Source organism: Epargyreus clarus, unplaced genomic scaffold (genome assembly GCF_041222505.1).
Source record: "Epargyreus clarus isolate Ecla_fem2 unplaced genomic scaffold, WU_Ecla_fem_2.2 ptg000009l, whole genome shotgun sequence".
In the NCBI taxonomy this organism is placed as follows: domain Eukaryota; kingdom Metazoa; phylum Arthropoda; class Insecta; order Lepidoptera; family Hesperiidae; genus Epargyreus; species Epargyreus clarus.
Genome location: NW_027332217.1, coordinates 8,820,331 through 8,843,154, shown reverse-complemented (window position 1 = coordinate 8,843,154; position 22,824 = coordinate 8,820,331). Strand labels below are relative to the sequence as shown.

The window sequence follows — 22,824 nt, the reverse complement described above, 5'->3', positions numbered from 1 at the left end:
TGTAAGTATGTCATTTAATAGCATAGGTATAGTCCGCGCTTCCGCACCAAACTGAAGTTGTTGCAAACAGGTGTACAATTGGGTACTTGACAGTTATAACAATAAAATATGAAATATGTTGGATATGATAGCTTATAAGTAAACATAAATTATGCAGTATTTCGTTTATTTTTTAATACGTTCTAAGTATTTTAATTTTTAAAAAGAAATTTTCGATTTTTTATCTGTGGATTTTAAATCCCAAAACGGCGACAGTGCTGCCTCAAATGTCATGTGACGTCACTAGTGTCACTACATCGAAACCAAACAAGACAAATAATAATTAAATCGTTTGCTGTTAGAGTTGGTTGAATTTATGTTGTGAACCGAAATGAAGCCATACTATATTAAAGCTGATAGCGTGAACCTGCTTAAAGAAGATCCATATATGCAGTGCAATAAATCAAAATGGATACAAAAACTTCCGTGAGATAACCTGTGGAAATATCAAATAAACAACGTAAGTAAAACATTCTTTATATTTACATTTAATCATATCGGACAATTAAAACATTTCTTAACTGACTTCAGACAGAAGAAAGGTTGTCTTCAAGTAATTATTCAGATTTTTTTAAATATACTTATATTCTTATGTGAACTGATTTAAGGTTATTAATTGGTTATATTTATATTTACAGATCTTCCCGACAATCGTATAGTGACGACGTTATAGAGTATGTGCAGTTTAAGAGGAAGGCAAGTTTGTGTTTCATGAAAAGTAAAAGTTGTCCTGAACACAAGGTACATCAATGAAAATGAAAATGTGATGACTGTCCTGCCTAGAAGAAGTGAGGAGCCAAAAGTTTCGAAAGTGGGCACCAGTCTGAAATACATAAAGTAAAGTACACGGGAAATAGTACGTCTTTACTTGCGTAACCTACCCAACAAGATGAAGGAAGAAAAGTGACCATACAGTTCCTATTATTGCATTGCAATTTAATTCTGAAAATGACAGTGATAAAAATATATATCCATTTGTTATGGAAAATAATTTTAGTAATGAAGAAAAGCAGACACGCAAGCAGCACAAAAATTTAGCTTAGGTGATCTGTAGTAATTATTGTAACTGTAACATATGATAAATATATACAAAAGTTCTACTGTGTGTACTCACTAATAGAACCATATAAACCAAATAAACAAAGAAATCGGTTAATAAAATACTAATATTAGCAAATCATGTATTTTTAATTATACAGTCCTGTAACTTAATCAGTGAACATGCACCATCAATAATAACACAGTCATGAAATATTTTAATTGTGTCCTATTAATTACAGAATGGGCCCTTAAAATAGAATTCTCATAGACGTCTTATAATTATATTCTTATCATAGACATCTATATAATATATTAAATATATGAATACTTCCACTTGCTGTTTTGTTTTGATTACGTCCCGTTCCAATGATTTGGAATTGACGAATCACTCGAGAGAATCTGCAAGTTCTTTAACGTTTATGAGATTTGGGTTTAGGAACTTGTATAAGCAAATTTGTTACGATCGTACTTGTACACATCGTCACTGCACACGTCTTATAACTTGTCATTTATTTAAATTTTAGTTATAATAGCTAAATAACTCTCAATATTCTTATAAGCGTTGTTTGTTTACAGTGTAATGACGTTCCGCCACAAAATGACACTTGACCGCCTGATTTAACGCGACGTTCCGTTCACCGTAAAGAAAGTTCGATTTTTATTAATTAATAGCCCTTTTTTCGAATAAGTGATCAATGAAAGGCATATATAATACGTATACTAATTCATTAAAACACTTTCCCAAAAAGTGTCAAGTAGCCAATTTGCTATGGCGACGCGACTTATTTCTATATTCAGAGCGGACTAGGTTTTACGCGGACTATACTACATGCACGTTTGTTAGAAACGCAAATTGTGATAAGGATAACAATTTCACTTTGGGGATAAATTCGACTGTTTCCATCTTATTGTCCTCATACTAACTATACGTTTATATCGAAGCAATACCAATTTATATGTTTTTGGCGATAATTAGGTACGTTGCATTCCAATAGAATAAAATATGCAAATGTTATCTACCGGTGTCCGTGCTTATGCATTAGTAAATAACGGTATGTGCTTACCGACGAGTCCAGTGAAGGGAACCACATTCCGCTTGGTAGTTATTCTGATTTAGTAAACAGTTACATACCTACATTGTTTATAAGATATTAAATCCTTAATATAAAACCTCTTTTGTAACTATTATTTTAAAATAAATAATTAAGGTCTGTAGTATAGTACCTATAAAGAATTCATTTTGTTACATTTATATATAAATAAATACTGAAAATCATCAAGGACAGCCCATGAACAATTTCGAAAGGATTTAATATTTTGAATTCTAGGAAGTAGTTATCAGTCAAATTGCGTATTAAATAGGTGTCAAAGGTCGTCAATAGAGGAAAGTAATTCTATTATTTTTAAGATTATGAAGTAGCAGGGTACTTCTAATCTTTATTGTTTTATCAATACGATATTCTTTTACGTCTGCAAGATATGGAAAATAGTGTAGGTAGGTACTTATGAAACAAACATTTTATAGGTAAACCTATTCTACGAACATGATTAAATTCTTAATACAAATTATTAAAATTAAATTGAAATGGACTGGTTTCGAAGAGGCAGGTATTTATTTAGAATGTATTGGCGGTCAAAATATAAAAGAGAACAACTTGTTATTTATTATGGTAATTTATATGGGTTAGTCTTTCAACTTTGAGTCAAATATATCATTATCGTAATGGTAAGGGCGGAGTTCTATTTTTACTTTTATTCGCTTCGTTAGTATGTGTGCGAGGGTCAAACCTTGCAATTGAATTTTAAAACTAGTTGACCCTAGCCGATTGAGCTGAAATTTTGCATACACGTTTGGATCGGATATCAATTCATGATTAGCTCAGTGACGTTATTCGAAATCCAATATGGCGCATACCTACTTTAAGTTGGCGCACCAATTATTTTTAAAACACCCCCATGATATGCGTATCAAATGAAAGGACTTTTCGAGAAGAATGTGATAACGTATGAGAAGCAAGCTGAGGTTGCTATCAAATCCAATCCACAAGCCATGAATGACGTGAGAAGGGAATCCTAATAAATAAGTAATCAACATAGTTAAAAGAAAATAATGAAATATAGTATAGTACAGTATTTTATTATAAAACGTTTTTATAATTTATGGAATATTATATGCATAATAAACCTATCATTTCGATACATCATCAATCTATACATTTTATTCGACGTCTTTGCAATATAATATAATTTATATTGAATTTGACAGTATGGATATTATTTATGCGGCTCCAATCCGTCGTTTTTGATACATTATTGTGCGTGAATGTTTAATTTAAATAGTATCATACAACCGGGTAATTATATATCATACATATTATGTATTGGAAACATTATCTATAAGTGGATAGGAGCCTGTATAGGTAATTATGTAATTCGTATAGAAATCGCACGCGCGCTTATGAAGCGGCCTCTAAAACTCTGACACGAACAGTGTATAATTATTTGGAATGTACATCAAAATAAAATTAGGATTGATAGTTTACAGGTACACATAAAATATAGTATGTATCTTTGTAGCTCAATGAATTTCATAGATACTGCTACTTATAAATAGATCTGTGATTTTTCAAAATAAATACAATAAAGCAGGTACATTGATTCAACATTACATAATTTAAAATAAATGGACGGATAAAGAAACAATTTAACAAAATAAAAATATAAAAAAATAATATGTATAGTAAAAAAATAACTATTATAGTCAAATAATAATAATAATGTAATATAAATTTCAAATGTTAGTTTCCATTAAATATGTTTTAATATAGAGAAGGGGTTAAGCCTGTATACCGTCACCTTTTAATATTATATTCTAATTCAATAATATGTCCTCATCTATGAAAAAACAGATTTTACCCTACAGTGGGTAGTACAATATGTCAAGATACATTTCTTTTATGTTTACATATACAGAATATTGACTGCAGATGAGATTTACTGGCATTAAACAAAGATCTGCATACATTCGAATTAGTGTATAAAAAATAACATTATTATACATGATTATCGCACATTACACGAGAATCTATTTTATAGTTCCCATGAATGTTTGTTAACAAGTAAATGAATACTAGAAATTGGAATAAGTATGTCTAGGCATAGCTAATCTGAGTAAAATAAGAGAGCATTTTTTACATTTTGTTGTTTCATAATTTGTTATCTTAACGAACAACATGGAGTTCTATGGTTGAATTCTTAGTTGTTATTATTGGCAGTAATTTTCTTTCTGTGTCCGAGGATAGCTCATGCCATGCACATTTTCCAATCAATGGTACTTCTTCCATGGGTGGTCGGAATACCACAAGTAAAGTGAGACAGCAGCCATCAAGAGCTGGGTCTGCTTCAACATTGAGAAGTCCCAAGGGTCGGTGTTGTGCTACATCAGCTCCAAACATTTCAACCATAAATCTCCTTAATGTGGAATGTACACTTTTCGCTGGATTTATTTCACATGTTGGGAAGTGAATTGATGTTTTCTCACTCAATAATACATGTAATTTATTTGTACTTCTTTTCTTAATTAAGACTATCAGTCTCATAAGGTCTTTTGAATGTGGCATTGGGGCTGGAAGAATGTTTTTGTGCCAAGATTCTCCTGGGCGACTGCTTTTGTACAACTTGGCCTTTTCAATAAGATGTATAATGTCATTCGATCTTAAGGATATTTCTTGTAAATTAGAAATCCATTTAGCCTGCAGTGACTCCTTGTCAGCTCTTGCTGGAGTTTTTAGTTCACCCCCAACAACTTCCCCAGTTAAGACAAACCTGTACCATGTGCCACCAGCTGTTTCAACTGCAAGCAGAGTATTAGGTTCACAGTGCAGACCGGTTTCTTCGAGAACTTCTCTCTTTGCGGCCTGGACTATGGTTTCATCTTTTTCCATCCGACCAGCAGGCAGATACCATTTTCCAGCACAACTCTCTTTGGCCTCCTGCATCATGAGGAGCTCGTTACGATCATTTAATATAACACACGCTACTACGTATGTGACATTGGAGCCAAGTACTGGCTTGAAATTCGAAGGCGTCGTAGGGGTAATACCCTGAGATTCAGCGACAGAATTTTGATCAGCAATAGTGAAATCACAGAAGTCATTTTCATCTCCTTCCAAACCCAAACCTTCTAACAGCCGAGAAATATTGGAATCGACTTGGCGTGACATAGTTACCTAGTTTCAAGGGTACCTATGGTAAAGTAGTCACAGTTTTCTTTCACCGGAAACACTGAACACAAGTCATATATTTGTGTGATTTTAACAATTTTCATAACTTAAATGTTGATATGAATTTTTAGTGTTATATTCTTCAATGTAATTTAAAAACACGAAAATTTACTAATAAGCACAGAATTTAACATCCGCAAACGGTGCTTTCATGTTATGATGTCATAATATGTCATGTGTCAATGTCAAAAGAGTCAAAGTTACTTTTTGTTTGGATAAACCATGAAGTTATAGGTAAATATATATTTACCTATAACTTCATGGGATAAACATTGTACCAAAGAGTACATTCCTGATAGACTGTCACTCACTGATGTCCCAAATTGGCTACTTGACACTTTTTGGGAAACTGTTTTAATGAATTCATATACGTACACAGACCTATATCTTAATAGATCCCGCATGTGTACGTATTAGCGTGGCCAAAACTCGGGTTAAAGGAAGAAGATTCAGCTCACTTCGATGAAATGTCATTTAGTCCGAAAGTAACATTTGTTGTCATCGGATGTCAATTGACAGCAATAAACATGCCGAATTGCGCTATAATAAATTGTGTAAATTCTACAAGTAAAAGTAGCCGCGATAAAGAAAATATTTCCTTTCATACGTAAGTACCGTTTTTCTTAAAATATGTATTATTTATTTTATAATTAATTATTTAAAATTTGTTGTGGTTTCACAATGACAATTAGTTACTGAGTGTGTTTTATCAAATTTTTAATCCATTGCAAATTTTGGTTACAAAGTTGTAAAGCTTCTGTATTAAAACACGCAATGAAAAGTAAAACGATCGATATTTCATCTTGTTGCTTAAAGATGATTGTCATTGGTTATTTCAAAATGAGTACCTGTACCTGATGTACAACCCGTACATGCCAGTTTCTTGTTCTCGATTATTTAATCGATTTTCGAAATGGATGAATAATAATGTTGTCTTAATAAATATTTTGTAACATATTTTTTTTATTCTAATCATGTTAATGTTTTTTGTTCTTTTTTTAATATTTACCATTCAATTTACAGGTTTCCATTGCGATTGCGAGTGCGCCTACGCACCATCGCCATAATCAAATAACGATATGTTTACAACTTTCTATGAGAACTATGTATATAAAACAGTGTAAGCTACCTTAATGTAGCAAGTGTTTTTATTTATCATTTTATGTATTTGTTCTTATGTTAAAAAATGAAGCAATATAAGTTTTTCTAGGTCTATTATCCATTTATAATACGGCATATACACGGGGTCTACTGAAGTCGAAGGACTTCAGTTGGCCCCTTGCTGAGACTATTTTAACACCAGAATTTAATAAATGTTTAAGCAATATTTATTTTGTATAAAATCTTTTTTCCGTAGACATCTTGTTTTATTTTGTTGACTAAATTTATGGACGACACGGTAGATTTTGATAATGATGATTCGGCGACTTTTTTACCAAAACATTCGCAGAGCACCAGTAAAATAAATCTAGACGATCGATTTCTCGAAAATCTATCTTCGATTTTTCGATTTCAAAATCGATTTTTATAGCAGAACCGAATCGACTTTTGAAACGATTTTCTCTCTGACGGAGAATTAACAATGCACATCTCTAAATCTTTCTTGACAAGTGTCAGTCGATCGGATAAAAGTGGCACGCTTGGTTTTCATACAAATGAAGGTACATGTGTCATCTATTTAGCGATGGGCGATTGTTCTAAAAAAAACAATCGAATAAATCGACAATCGACGGAATCAACAATCGATTGTCGATTTATTCGTAGTAACAAAAAAACAATCGAATAACAATCGACGTTCGAATAACAATCGACGTTCGAATAACAATCGACGTACGAATAACAATCGACGTACGAATAACAATCGACGTACGAATAACAATCGACGTTCGAATAAAAATCGACCTTGAAATAACAATCGACGTACGAATAAAAATCGACCTTGGAATAACAATCGACGACCGAATAGAAATTATGCCGCGCGGCCACATACGTGTGCTCAGGACAATGGGCAGGTGCGTCGTGTTGCAAAGCTATCGTCACTTGCCACTGGTTGGAAAATGTAAAGTATTGTATTACATTTTAGTCAATTGTACTATATATTGTTGAGAAATAATTATACCATAAAGCATTTTGTATCAAATACTATGGAGTATCATCGATAATCCAGATGTCGTAGTCATCCCCTAAGTTCGTTTCATGACAACGTTTTCAAAAAGAGGTCACCTGAAAAATATAATATACGTCTTCATGGCGCATATTATAGAAAAAGATTATCAGAAAATATAAAATATGTCTTTTTAGCGTATATTATAGATAAAAGTTATCACAAAAATTATGTACTCATAGTTGCATTAAAATTAATCGGTGAAATACTATATCTTTGAAGAAAAATAATGTTAACAACGCGAGTAGGGTGTGAAAGTGTGTGTCCACGAGGCGCAGTGAGGAGTGCGAGAAGCAAGGTGTGGACGCACCATTAAATAACGGAATGCAACGAAGCAGCGGAAGGGTGCACGACGCACGTGCGCTTCCCCCCACCAAATATATAAGACTGACTCAGATTTCTTAAACACAGAAATTAGGAGCTCCTCGCTGCTAGTAGCTTTGTGTATACTAAATAATTGACCAACAACCAAATAGCTTCGATACTTCTATTTATACGTAATAATCGCGTATCGCTTGACTGCGCTGTTACTAGTTTTGCGTGTACTAAACAATCGACTAACAATCGAACAATCGACGAACAATCGAACTATCGAACAATCGAACAATCGACGAACAATCGAACTATCGAACAATCGACGAACAATCGAACAATCGAACTATCGAACAATCGACGAACAATCGAACTATCGAACAATCGAACAATCGACGAACAATCGAACAATCGACCAACAATCGAACAATTTCGATTGTTCGATAGTTATTCGAATACAATCGAAGAATTTCGATAGTTATTCGAATACAATCGAACACAATAACAATCGAATAATTCGATTGTTTTTAGTAACAATCGCGCATCGCTACATCTATTTAGATATAGGTCTGTGTATACGTATTATATACGCCTTTCATTGATCATTTTTTCGAAAAAAGGGCTATTTATTAATAAAAAGCATATTTTTATTACGGTAAACGGAACGTTACGCCAAAACAGGCGGTCAAGTGTCATTTCGTAGCGTGACGTCAACACATTGAAAATATAGAAATAAACTTCGACGCTACACATACTTCAGGGGAAATCTTGGGAATTATTTAACTTTTATTAGTACAATTGCAAGAATGTCAAATTACAAGGCGTGTGCAGTGACGATGTGTTCAAGTACGATCGCTAAATATCCTAACAAATTTGCTTATACAAGTTCCTAAACCCAAATCTCATAAACGTTAAAGAACTTGCAGATTCTTATATGTATAAATCCTCTGTTTGCAAGCAATGACATTTTATACTATCTATGTAAGAGAAGTATTATTGAAAAAAAGGAATAAATTTAGTAACTCTCGAGTGATTCGTCAATTCCAAATCATTGGAACGGGACGTAATCAAAACAAAACAGCAAGTGGAATTATTCATATATTTAATATATTATATAGATGTCTATGATAAGAATAGAATTATAAGACGTCTATGAGAATTCTATTTTAAGGGCCCATTCTGTAATTAATAGGACACAATTAAAATATTTCATGACTGTGTTATTATCGATGGTGCATGTGCAATGTGCACTGATTAAGTTACAGGACTGTATAATTAAAAATACATGATTTGCTAATATTAGTATTTTATTAACCGATTTCTTTGTTTATTTGGTTTATATGGTTCTATTAGTGAGTACACACGGTAGAATTTTTGTATATATTTATCATATGTTACAGTTACAATAATTACTACAGATCACCTAAGCTAAATTTTTGTGCTGCTTACGTGCCTGCTTTTCTTCATTACTAAAATTATTTTCCGTAACAAATGGATATATATTTTTATCACTGTCATTTTCAGAATTAAATTGCAATGCAATAATAGGAACTGTATACTTTTCTTCCTTCATCTTGTTGGGTAGGTTACGCAAGTAAAGAAGTACTATTTCCCGTGTACTTTACTTTATGTATTTCAGACTGGTGCCCACTTTCGAAACTTTTGGCTCCTCACTTCTTCTAGGCAGGACAGTCATCACATTTTCATTTTCATTGATGTACCTTGTGTTCAGGACAACTTTTTCTTTTCATGAAACACAAACTTGCCTTCCTCTTAAACTGCACATACTCTATAACGTCGTCACTATATGATTGTCGGGAAGATCTGTAAATATAAATATAACCAATTAATAACCTTAAAATAGTTCACATAAGAATATAAGTGTATTTAAAAAAATCTTAATAATCACTTGAAGACAACCTTTCTTCTGTCTGAAGTCAGTTAAGAAATGTTTTAATTGTCCGATATGACTAAATGTAAATATAAAGAATGTTTTACTTACGTTGTTTATTTGATATTTCCATAGGTTATCTCACGGAAGTTTTTGTATCCATTTTGATTTATTGCGCTGCATATATGGAGATTCTTTAAGCAGGTTCACGCTATCAGCTTTAATATAGTATGGCTTCATTTCGGTTCACAACATATTATAAATTCAACCAACTCTAACAGCAAACGATTTAATTATTATTTGTCTTGTTTGGTTTCGATGTAGTGACGTCACATGCCATTTGAGGCAGCACTGTCGCCGTTTTGGGATTTAAAATCCACAGATAAAAAATCGAAAATTTCTTTTTAAAAATTAAAATACTTAGAACGTATTAAAAAATAAACGAAATACTGCATAATTTATGTTTACTTATAAGCTATCATATCCATCATATTTCATATTTTATTGTTATAAATGTCAAGTACCCAATTGCCCAACAGCAGGATTTGTTATTTCTCACGATTGTTTATTACGAATATAATATTATGTTAAAGTAATGCTATTAGTACCGCTAAGGGTACTTATCCCCTTAAAAATTGCTAGGACAAAAAACAAAGACCAGGCAGCTTAAAATTATAAATGATATTACTCCTACTATTTAGAAGAATCAACGACAGTTCATAAGTTGAAACCCGTTGGGCTGGAGGGCAAACCAAACAATGAAACAGACGTACTACACATACGCTTGAAAAACAGCCCTCCGCAGTCGGGTAAAAACTAAAAAGTCTAAAAGCTTTATGGCGGTCACTGAAACTCTCAATGTCAAGTTTAACTGTCAAAATAAAAGTCATTTAATTTCGTTCTCATTTGTCATATTGTTCAACTTGTTCTTGTATTTTCTTTTCAGGATATCTAATAATTTAGGAATCTAACTGGGCTACTATTAAGATTCCTATTTATTCTCCGACTCAATGGAAATGAATTAAAAATGAAATCTCAGTGATATTAATTAAATATTATTATTTTCCAAAATGACAATAAAGAATGAAGATACACAGGACCATAACTTGAGGTTACGATTTAAAACTACATCAAATAACCAGCACTGTTCCGAGGATATCGCATGTGATAAAAGTGGTAAAGATGTGAAAAGTAAAGGTATAACGTAAGACGTTTTTCGTCATATATATTTAAAGTGTTATTTGTTATAATACGGATTTATTTTTAGATGGTGAAAAATCGACTTCGTTGTTTACATTTCTGCACGTTGAGCTTACTCGAGGGTATCTACTGGAACATGATGAAGAGAGGTTTTCTGCTAGGAGAGAGAAAGTGTACTCATTCATAAAAATACCACAGGAACTGGAAAAGTTTATGGCTTATGGGTTTTTTCAATGTGCAGACTCTCTCCTGTTTGTTTATACATTTTTGCCATTGCGATTTATAATGGCATTCTGGTCATTCTTCTGTAGGCTAATAAGGAAATGTTTTGGGTACGTGAGACTATACTGTGTCATGGATTATCATAAATATGTATCATACAACATATGTTATTTGAAATAATTGACAATTATTTAGGAGTTACTTTAATCATATTTTAGAACTATTTTTCAAGAAATTTCATTGATGATAGACCTTTCATTTCTTTTCGTATAGTATTTAATGAACATTATTTGTTTTTAGATATATTCATCCTCGTAAAAGTATATTGAAGCCTGCAGAAACATGTGACGTCCTGAAGGGCTTCATTTTACTAATATGTAGTATTCTCATGTGCTATATAGACACAAATATGATGTATCACTTAGTTAAAAGTCAAAGTGTGATGAAATTATATATTTTCTATAATATGCTGGAAGTGGGCGACAGGTTGTTCTCAGCGTTTGGTCAGGATACCATTGATGCTCTGTTCTGGACTGCCACTGAACCCAGGGACAGGAGAAGGGAACATTTAGGAGTAATACCACATCTCATATTTGCCATGATTTATGTCTGTATCCTTTATAAATCACAAATTATATCTATTAATAAATAATAAACAAGCTAGTAATTCTACATTACATTCTCAGCCACTTGAATTGTTGACCAATATTTGACTGACAGATTTATTTATAGTGTTATGTTAAATGTAATGCACTCTTTTGTAAAGTTGTATTTGCATATACACTTGTTTGCAAATGCCAGTCTTTCCTGCTTTACTGAAACATGGATAATGAATAAAGTTCTGTTATTATAGTTTGCATTATATCTATGCTTTAGATTTGCTTGTAGAGAATGGAATAGCTGTATTCAAAGAGTTGTGCGTAGTGTGTAGAAAATGCTTTTATTTATAGATTATTGTAAATCCAGTAAAATGCATATTCATATGTAAATGACTATGCTATATTATACTTTGCTTCACTAAATGAAATTTCAAATAATGTGTCAGCAAATTGCAGTTAAAAATACTTATTAAATATGTTAAAATTTTCACAGTATATCCCTGGTATTTTCGTTTTTAAAATAAATTTCCTTAATGTATAATATTAGTTCTCCATAGCTTATTAGTGTTGTTTCAAGCAACAACTTTAAATGTAGCCTTTAATTCAAATAACAAAAGTCTTCTTATCATTATGATGTCCAACAATGTAAGTATTCAAGAATTATATTTTACAACAAAAAGTAATCTATAATCAATTTAGTAACCTAATACCACATTTATAGTCAGCGCCAAACGGCTAGTCAGCTCTGAATATAGAAACGACTCATGTCGAATAGCAAATTGTAGATATTAACGGAGCGAAGACAGCGCGGGACCCCTTCCCGGCAACCATCCGCTGCCTGCTCTCGCCCGCGGGTACATAGCTGTGTTAAGATGCCCTTACGTTGCTACAGAATATATGCTTGTAGTTGTGCGCACTAACTTCAGAGTGGACTAGCAGTTAGGCGCGGACTATACCACACCATTAGAATTACAATGATATAAGTGCAAAATATCATGAAATTGATGTTACAGACAAGAACAAATAAAAAAAGTGGCAAATTACTCATGTAACATTGACTCTTTTGCAAATGTAATAACTCCGCTAAATAAAGGAAGTGTCCATGTCAGATTCAGCCAGAAGGATTCAAATGTATTTTTCACAAGTGCATGGCATTTTGCACTTATGTCATTGTAATTCTAAAGATGTCATGATATTGTATTTGTGTAATTCGATTTTATGCATATATATACATAGATACAATTTTGCTTGTACATGTTATTATGTTGGTTTTGTTTTGTTTCACAGTTTGTGGAATTAAAAGGGAGTGTGTTTAAGAAATTTGACAAGAACAATCTGTTTCAAGTATCATGCAGTGACGTGAGGGAGAGACTGCATCTGTCAGTACTATTGTTCATAGTTGTTCTACAGACTATGAAGGAATATGTGTGGAGGGAAGAAAGGTTTTGGATCTTGGCTCCCGACTGTGTTCTTGTACTTACCTTCGAAGTCATCATCGATTGGGTGAAGCATGCTTTTATTACCAGGTTATTATAGAACATTGTAAATACAATTTTGCGAAATGCATATTCTGGATTCTCCAATCTAATCGAAGCATTTATGTAATTATATGTATATCAATATTGCTTGTTTCCTGACTTTTTTTTTTATTCAAGATAACTTTTTATAAGTTTGAAATATAAAATGAGCTTGCAGTCTTCCTAATTGTAAGGCTGTTTCACGCTAGAAATCAGCTGAGTCACAGTTAAACCATACTAGCTCAACTAATTTACGACTAAAACAGAGCTAATAAGGAAAGAAATTATTCTCTTAACTTCTCTAGCAAATTTAAGAATATAGACAACGTAATGTGTAAACAATTTAATTTCAGATTCAATGAAATCCCGTATGGAGTGTACAGAGAATACACAGTGAGTTTAGCTTACGACGTGGCACAAACGCGGCAGAAGTATGCGTTCAGCGACCACTCTGACTTAGTGGCTCGCCGAATGGGCTTCATTCCGTTGCCCTTAGGAGTTGTCATAACGAGGGTATTAGTACATGCAGTTAAAGTTGATGGGTATGCAATTGAGTATTAAAAATGTGCTATCTGTTTTCATATTTGTAAGGTTATCATTATTATTATATTACATAATACATGATACTATATATCTCGTATGTAAGTGTAAAATCCGAAAAAATATAACATTAATAACTATAATTAACCCCTGATAGGATTATATTCCCATCTGTGGTCGGCAGATATGCGGCTACCCCTGAGGACTAAGCTGGAATGTCTCGCATAGATATGTCTAATTTACCACACCCTTCAAACCAGAACACATTAGAGTTTAACACTGCTGTTATTAGGCAAAAATAGGTGTGGCGGTGGTGCCGCCGGAGTCGAACCACAAAGGGTTCTACCACCTATTAAGGTTCTAACACCTTCAAACTTTATATGTACTTTGCCTTGCGTGAAGGGGTTAATAAATATTATTCATTCATGTATTGCAGGTTTGCAGCAATTTTCTTAATATTTATTGCATATTTGTGCTTGATATCGATCAGAGTTCTTGTGTCTATTGTGATACTCGGTAAAGCGTGTGACTTGATATCCCAGCACCAAATGGACAAAAATGACAGTCATCATACAACACCCAAAAGGTATGTATCATATCAGAACATTATGAATTCAGGGTTTTTTTTAAAACTGAAAAATATTAATAGTGGGAAAAATGGATTTAAAGACGAATAAATATGTATGTTTTTGTTAAACTGATGCTAACTGACTATTATGATAATAATATTCCCTAACGTTTTTATGTGTATGTTGTGAATTGTTTTAGGGAACAGAAGGATTTAAACAAAGAAATAAATTTGCATAAGACACCAGAGATAGAGGAAGCCCCAGTTAAAAGACCTACACAACTTAAATTCCTCATACCAGAAGATGTAATGGTATGCACACACATAAATAATAAATTATTATCCTTGTTAATCAGTGTTATTTATACACATTAATTGCTTTTATTATATTCGTTTTATTGTAGTGCACTTATATCACGCTAAAGACTCCATGTTTCATGGTAAATATTATACATACGGTACATGCATACTAAATATTTTGAAATATTGTTATGTCATCTGCTACGCGCTTTGCATAAAATTAGCATAATTTTGCAATAGTTTGTAAAGAGTATCTAAGACGGAACTTCGCTTCCTTTATACTATGTTCGGAGTTTACAAAGTAGAAAAAATCTTAGGAACGCATGTAGCTCCATCTATAATTGTATAGTGAATAGGTGATGAAAATAAACTTATATTATGTATGTATGTATTATGTTTACAGAGTGAGCCGCTAGTGGACACTTCAGTGGGCGCTGCGGCCATATTCTCTAATAGCGCTATTGACCTGAACGGCGTTTGTTATCTCAATGATAAGCTCAATGTTCAGGTTAAGCAGGAGCCTAGTGATTATCTCGAGCCAGACTTGGTAAGGTTATAAGTTAAATTATATGTCTTGACATTATAGATATTGAATTTTTTAGTGTTGATTTGAGTAAAGTCTATACATTGTCTATGATCAACTGTAAGCGAGGATCGAATTCACTAGGCAAGCATCTTTTATTTTTTAAAGGGCTATTTGAAACAAAACATCATTTTGCTTTATCTATCGAACCATGATAAGTAGATAGTTCAAATTTTTAGCATGTATTTACTTCAATGGATTCTATACCAATAAATACTAAAAAGAATACAAATATGATAATGTTGGTGGCATGGAACCCTCAAGTGCAAGTTCGAAATGCATTTGCAATATTATTTATAACACACAATTGCTTTATAATAAAGGGTGTTCTGAGGAACTATTTAACCTGGTGCCTACGTCACCATTCCCCCATCGCACCACTCGCAGAAGGATGAAGTTCCATCCACACCAACAGGACTCGTGGTGGTTCTCCACGGTTCGGTTTGTACGTTCCGTTCTTGTCACGGACATGCAAGATTTGGAATGAACTTCCTCCTGAGGTATTCCCGGAGCGCTATGACATGGGGCTGTTCAAAAAGGGTGCATAAAGAGCTCTCGTTCAAAGCTGGATATGCATTGGCGATGCAAATGGTGTTCCCCTGGCGTTGCAAATGTTCATAGGCGACGTTGACTACTTTCCATCAGGTCGCACGTCTGCTTTATCGTTACGCTGTTTGTCCACCGCCACCGTCACCGAGCCGATACCGATAATTAATGTGGGCGCCGAAGTAGCGTACATACTTTACTATAGCTGCTTGTCCACTGTATATCCGTCGTCCGAGTACCGTCATCCCGGTCGCCGATATTTCGAGTAGATCGGCGTGACCGCTAGATCGGCACCGAGATTTCGACGGGCCGATGTGCCGGAAATATAAAACTCGTTGGAACTTGTTCATACACTACCGTCACACGCCGATATCGATCGAACAAAATAAACCGCCGATATAATAGGTCGCGGTGGACAAACTATAGCCGTCACGACATATTAAAATCGGCCCCAAAATAATCTCGTTCTCGGTATCGGCTCGGTGCCGGTGCGATGGGCAAACGACCTTAGGCTCAAATCCTTACTAATATTATAAATCCGAAAGTAACTCTGTCTGTCTGTCTGTCCGGTTGTCTCTTCTTCACGCTTAAACCAATGAACCGATTTTAATGAAATTTTGTACAAAGATAGTCCTCAGACAAAATTTGGGTCTCAAGCCGAGAACGGACATAGAATAGTTTTTATCCCGGAAATCCCACGGGAACTAGGGATGCCAATCTAAGATCGATTAATCGGAAAATCGAACTTTTGGACCAAAAAATCGATATTAGTAAGCATTGAATCGTAAACTATGCATTTGCTCAAGTGATGTTCTTTAGCAAAGTTGTTGTCCATGAGCCCACGAAGGTTCCAGAGTTGGTACGACCAATTTTCGCCAGATGGGGCCACTGTCGTTCCAATGAAGGTACGAATTTCGAGTTTTATGTATGTTAGGATGTCACATTATTTTCATTTAAACGCGAGCGAAGCCGCGGGCAAGGACTAGTTTAAAATAAAAATGTTTCCAGGCGGACGTGAGCCGCAGCGTGCCGGACATGCAGGCGCCGGGCGACGCGGACGGGCTGCGGCGCCGCGCCGAGTCCGAGCCCAACCTCGCGCACGACGACCCCGCCCGGCGCCCCGACGCCGCGGACAGTCTGCACTCACCCCCTTAACCTGGACACAACAAATTCGTGTTAAAAGTCTAAACCGTCTCTTTATACATAAATGCAAAGTGTAAGCCGCGCCAAACTTCTAGTCCGCTCTGAAGTTGTTGCGAGCAGATGTAGTCATATGCTATGGCGACGCGATTCATTTCTATATTCAGAGCGGACTAGCAGATTTACGCGACCTCTACAACATCCTGCATTCACCCCCTTAACCTGTACAGCTTACACACTCTTTAGTCCACCTAACAGTCTAGTGCAGGGCTTCCCAATCTTTTGTAACCCGCGGCGCAGTTACAAGTTCGATATTTTTTCACGGCGCCCTGTTCTAGCTAACTATTAGAAGAAGACAGTCGAAAGAAATAGGTACCCACAATAATAGTAGTTACGTTAGGTTGATCGAAACGAAAATTTAAACACCACAATATAAAATTGTTCCATACTTATGTTATTATAAAATACTTTAAACGGAAAACAACAAGAAATACTTGAGAAAAAACAAAAATTAAATACGATATTTATTCAGTCAAATCAATGTGAATCAAAACGCCAATATTTGTGGTGTCAAATAATTAGAGGAACGACTCACGGCGCCCCTCTTCACTTTCTACGGCGCACCAGGGCGCCGCGGCGCACACTTTGGGAACCCCTGGTCTAGTGTACACGAGAGATGGCGAATCCGAAAAAGATTGATTCATAAAAAAATCGAGGCTCAAATAATCGATTCTCCAAAAATCGATCTCCGATCTTTTCAGCTAAATAGGGAGCGAAGATAGCGAGAATAAAATATTTAAATAATAGATTTTTATGGTTCAAAATATCGGTTCTTCGATTAATCGATCTCAGATCGCCGTTTCTACTGTATACCACAAATCCGTGTTGAAAGTATTTAAAGCGTCTCTTTATACATAAATGCTTAGTACGAGATCTTGTTTTCCGAATTTGATGTTTCAGAATCCATAAAGGTAATCCAAACATTTCATTTATATTTCCCGATCCCAACCTCGCGCAACCTCCTAGCGAGCCGCCGACATCCACAACACTACAATCCCCCCATTAGCTGTACACAACAAAACCTCGTTGAAAGTCTTTAAAGCGTCTTTTTAGACATAAAAAATGCTTAGTATTAGTGTAGTCCGCGCCAAACTTCTAGTCCGTTCTGTAGTTCTTGTGCGCAGGTGTAGTCAGAAAGCCAATGCGGTGAACACCTAACAGCAACAGTAAGGACACCAACCAAGCTATGTATAGTCCGTGTAACACTGCTAGTCAGCTCTTAATAAAGAAATAAATCGCGTCGCCATAGCAAATTGTATGACCACATCTGCTCGCAACAACTTCAGAGCGGACTAGCAGTTTGGCGAGGACTCTACCTGCGGGCGAGAGCGGGCATCGGACCGGTGCCGGGGGCCCCCGCTCTTTCTTCGTCCCCCTAATATCTACAATTTGCTGTTGCGACGCCACTCAGTTCTATATATTTGTTTTAATATAGGAGTAGCTGACGAGCCTGCAGTCCACCTGATGGTAAGTGGCTACTGCCGCCCCAGATAGGATTAAATATTCCTACCTAAGGTCGGCCACAGATGCGCCGCTATACCTGAGGACTAAGCTGGAACGCCTCGGAAAAGTCTGTTTCCCTTACCACATCCTTCAAAACGGAACACAGCAGCGCCTAACACTGCTGTTATTAGGTAGAAATATGTGTGGCGGTGGTGCCGCCGAAGTCGAACCACGAAGGGTTCTACCACCTTTAAATCTTTTATGTTCTTCTATATTATAAAGTGTTCCGCGTTCTATCCCCGTTTAAGTACATCTCTAAAATATAGCTTTCTTCTGCTCTATTTTTATCTTTGGGGTATTTTTAGTATCTACAATACAAAAATCTTAGTGTGAGGTAAGTATGTAAAATGTTAGAAAATCTACTTAACTGAAACTGGACGTAAAACACTGCTAATAAGCTTTTATGTATAATGAGGCTAACTAAGTAAACCATGTTATTATGTTAGTATGTCAAGTCTATCCAGTGACCAAACTGGTTACATATTTTAAATTAAATCCTGATTACTCGCCTAAGTATTTAATAGTACTCTGTTTTGTGTACTTGTAGGTGTAAAACATTTTGGCGATTAGTTTCAATTTCAATCGCTGTAAAGGCCAACTTAAAAATGATTCATATTTTTTAAATATATTTCAATCTTGCATCCTGGTTTGTGGGAATATACACCACTTAGATGACTGTTGTTTCGGTTATAAAACGAAATCCTCTTTTACTGTTTCCTATTATGTGATTTATTATTATAAAATATTATTTATTTAATTTACGTATGTGTGCACAATGTCTTAAGGTATTTGGATAACTAACAGATAGTACTTAGTTTATTAGTAATATAGATTGTTTTGTTGATGGTGGGCTCCTTTTTATCGAAATCGTTTTAAGTGTTATCAATAATATGAATTTTGTTTTTTTTGCTAACCTGACTTAAATGCCCGACAGACTACTTTTAGCATCGGCGATCGTCAGTTGAACTACAATTTGGAACCTAAATTCAGTGATTGTGGTCCAATCGCAAATACTTTTGCCCTCTCAATGTAGCCACTGAATGCTCAATGTAGTCACTAAAACGCAGGTTTATACAGCGACTGGGCACAGCAAGTCTCAAGAACGTGCTGCAATATCGATACTACCAATAATCGTGAATTGCCGATGTTAAAGATACCATATCTGCTAGGATTGTTAAAATAAATCTGTGTTGTAAAATTCTCAATGATTATAAAAGTTCCAGATATGACTTTATTTAAACAATGGAATGTAAGGAGTAATCTAAGACTGATGCAACTTGGGTGCTTTGAATGAGCCGGTCGCCTACAATAAAAATGACAAATTATTTCATAAGTTATATTTTTCATCTATTTTTAAATAGTTTGGTTTGTGGAAATTATTGTAATAGTTGAATTATCGTATCATTCCACTGGCGTTAAAATGCTATTGATACGAGTGTTGTTTTATTATTATTTTGTATTTATTTAATTAATAAAGTTGTGCTATTTATGTAAATAAAATAGATTTTAAGCAAAGTACTTGTTTGTTTATGTGTTTGATTTTTACCTTTAAAATGAGAATTATATATTATTATAAAATCTCACATCACATCAATCATAATGCTGAATTATTGTAAAATTAAAGGCAACGTAATATAAATAACAGTATGTTAAAGAAGAATAAGCGTTCGTTGATGGTATTGGAAATAAATAGTCAGAAAGTAAATTAAGATTCATATATTTACATATTTGGGCATCCGGCTTAAATGTTATAGTTAAATTAACATTTTATTATATTTAAAAATCGTAAGTCTTAAATGTATTATTATACAACTGGTCGCTTAAAAATAACAGAATATGTTGAAACGCCATCTGGTGGCGTGTTTGTGCAACTGTGCACTAGTTAAAGCGACATCTAGCAGTGTCACATTAGGTCTCAATGAATTACTGACTCGTTCGGTTAGTTCTTGGATGGTAAGGTCGCTAGTGTGGTAGTGATGGTAGTGTCGCTAGATGGCGTAGAGGACAGAGTTATACGAGCTAAACTTCATTTAAGGCAGTGCTTGCTCTCAGCAATGTAGAGCAAGCTGCTAAGGCAACTTTTGTTTTAAGAAGAAAATAATCAGGAGCTACAGTTAAGTGGGTTGCAGCAAATATTATGGATAGTATTATAATTTCTACTTATTACTTTTTATTAAGAAAAAAACTAAATAAATGACTTTCTAATTGGGGATAAGTTATATAAGTTACTTTTATTTAATTGTGCCAAATTATCTGTGAATTCTATATTGCATATCTACTTGTATTTTGCAATGCTAGGCAGAGATATAATAAATCATATTTCTTCCATAACAGATCTAAAAATTCCATAACAGTAATGATATAAGGTACAGGAAATAATACAATTACACAATCTTTTAATAAACATGTTTTCAGTGAAAAAAGTCTATTTAAAAATTTAGAAAAGTTCTTAAAATTAGTACGTATTTTACAATTACACGAGACCTTAAAATTATTTAATATTTTACAAACTATACAATACCTGTATACAATAAGTTATTTGTTTTATTTACATTTGTTAAAAGTTAAATTATAGATTACATCTACTATTAACAATTTATCCTCGCTTCCTGATTTTTACAATGTTTTATAAGATATATTACTAGGTACATAGTTACCTACTTGTAGTGTTAGGGAGTGAGTTTTATTAATATGTCGTTGTTCGTAGTATCATGAAAAATGGGAAGTATTATGAAGTTTGGTGATTTTTTGAAAATGTAATCCCGTATGAACAAGAACAGTATGAATTTCCGTATGAGTAAAATGTATTAGCGTGCTACAATAGCGTGTAGTGTTCCTATCTACTTTGACTAACTTTGACTAAAGCATAGATTAGTAAAGATACTTCGCCGCCTTGAAATAGAACGAAGCCACAAACGGCTTATATGTAAGTTCTTGAATTTTGAATTCTTGACAAATAACAACATTTTTAGAGAAAATTTACGAATAAATAACTAATACTGCGTTATTTAAATAATAAATAAATACTTTTTTCAAATATTTTTAAGGGACATTTTAGCACCGAAAGGTGGCAAAACTTTTTTACGCAACTATTTCAATTGTCAAAACTGGTTACGTTTTCTTGTTAGGAGTGAGTCATCTTTATTAATCTATGGACTAAAGTGACAGATGTGCCAACTTTAAGGATACGGTACCTGCGAGCAATTCGTGTTGAATACTGAAACTTCTTAATTTCGGAGAGAAGTTATTGTTTGTTAGATGGTTTAAGGGGCTAATTTTATAGTATGGATAATAGTTCTATAGACCTAACACAGCCTATTGTATTGACTTATAGTCCCTTTTGGCCTATACTGGCCCTTTTGGCCTTAGTAAACGACTACTTAGAAACTACCTTCACGTAAGCAAACTTGCTTAATTAAAATAGGTAGGTATACCTACCCATAAAATTCCGCTTATGTATTTCTAGGGCTTTATTGTTTATATCTATATACTAAAGTAAAATTACAAAGTACAAAACTTCGGGTACGAAGTAATAGTAAATAGGTATATTTGAATACAAGATCTTGGGACGGTAGGTATTATAAGAGGACTAGCAAAGAGAGGGTAGAGTTTAGATCATTATGAGATTAAAAGTGTTAAGCTAAAATTTTAATAGAAGGAAACAATAGGTCGATCGCTTTATAGGTATAAAAATATACCTACCTATTATATTTAATAAAAAACATTAATTACTATAATTTTGACTACAGTATATCTTGCAGACAAATAATGGTATTACTTCTCAGTTGTACTAAGTGGCCAGAACCCAGCAGTGGGACATAAAAGAGTTGCAACCGGAGGTATCCGATTTTTTTCATAGACTAAACGTAATATTACAACGAAAATGATAAAAAACATAAACCATTGTTTTTTTCATTTTTCTCCGTCTCTGCCCAGGCTGACCATGGAATTGTATAACACGATTTTAACAGGAAACATGACATGATAGCTAAATCTTTGATATCTGCTCAAAGTGCGTAACTAATCATCTCCCGTAGTATTGTACCTAATAGGCTAGGTACTAGTAGATACGTTACACGTAGATTGTTAGAACCTTCTTCGTACCGCTCGGTTGGTAGTACCTACCTATAAAAGTGTGTGTAAATTCGTTTGTACCTATGAAGACATACCTATCTACGAGAATGTAGATATAAAATCTATTTTTAGAATGTACAAAAATGTATACAAATTTGATATTTACAAGTATAAATATTACGTACGTGATTTGAGACCTATTGAAAATAATCATAGTATGTAGGTATGCTTAGTCCGTCAAG

General features: G+C 34.1%; 2 protein-coding genes and 3 long non-coding RNA genes across 5 annotated transcripts; 3 read left to right on the top strand and 2 right to left on the bottom strand.

Moving 5' to 3' along the window:
• Positions 1–372: 372 nt before the first annotated feature.
• On the top strand, positions 373–1,216 carry LOC140744945 (uncharacterized). The gene is made up of 2 exons (XR_012102604.1): positions 373–499; positions 678–1,216. It is a non-coding gene; the product is annotated as an uncharacterized LOC140744945 (long non-coding RNA).
• Positions 1,217–3,196: 1,980 nt separating this feature from the next.
• LOC140744943 (8-oxo-dGDP phosphatase NUDT18) lies at positions 3,197–5,531 on the bottom strand. The gene has a single exon (XM_073076668.1). It carries the CDS (start codon positions 5,301–5,303, stop codon positions 4,302–4,304), a length of 1,002 nt encoding a protein of 333 aa, XP_072932769.1. The 5' UTR covers positions 5,304–5,531; the 3' UTR covers positions 3,197–4,301.
• Positions 5,532–5,735: 204 nt separating this feature from the next.
• Positions 5,736–6,795, top strand: LOC140744925 (uncharacterized). The gene is made up of 2 exons (XR_012102602.1): positions 5,736–5,970; positions 6,387–6,795. It is a non-coding gene; the product is annotated as an uncharacterized LOC140744925 (long non-coding RNA).
• A 2,333-nt stretch (positions 6,796–9,128) lies between these two features.
• On the bottom strand, positions 9,129–10,209 carry LOC140744654 (uncharacterized). The gene is made up of 2 exons (XR_012102570.1): positions 9,842–10,209; positions 9,129–9,663 (listed from the first exon to the last, which is right to left on the bottom strand). It is a non-coding gene; the product is annotated as an uncharacterized LOC140744654 (long non-coding RNA).
• A 411-nt stretch (positions 10,210–10,620) lies between these two features.
• LOC140744924 (protein TAPT1 homolog) lies at positions 10,621–17,199 on the top strand. Its single transcript, XM_073076647.1, has 10 exons — positions 10,621–10,927; positions 10,998–11,262; positions 11,453–11,763; positions 12,299–12,396; positions 13,039–13,277; positions 13,622–13,810; positions 14,245–14,394; positions 14,577–14,688; positions 15,080–15,223; positions 16,814–17,199. Exons 1-10 carry the CDS (start codon positions 10,801–10,803, stop codon positions 16,958–16,960), a joined length of 1,782 nt encoding a protein of 593 aa, XP_072932748.1. The 5' UTR covers positions 10,621–10,800; the 3' UTR covers positions 16,961–17,199.
• Positions 17,200–22,824: the final 5,625 nt, after the last annotated feature.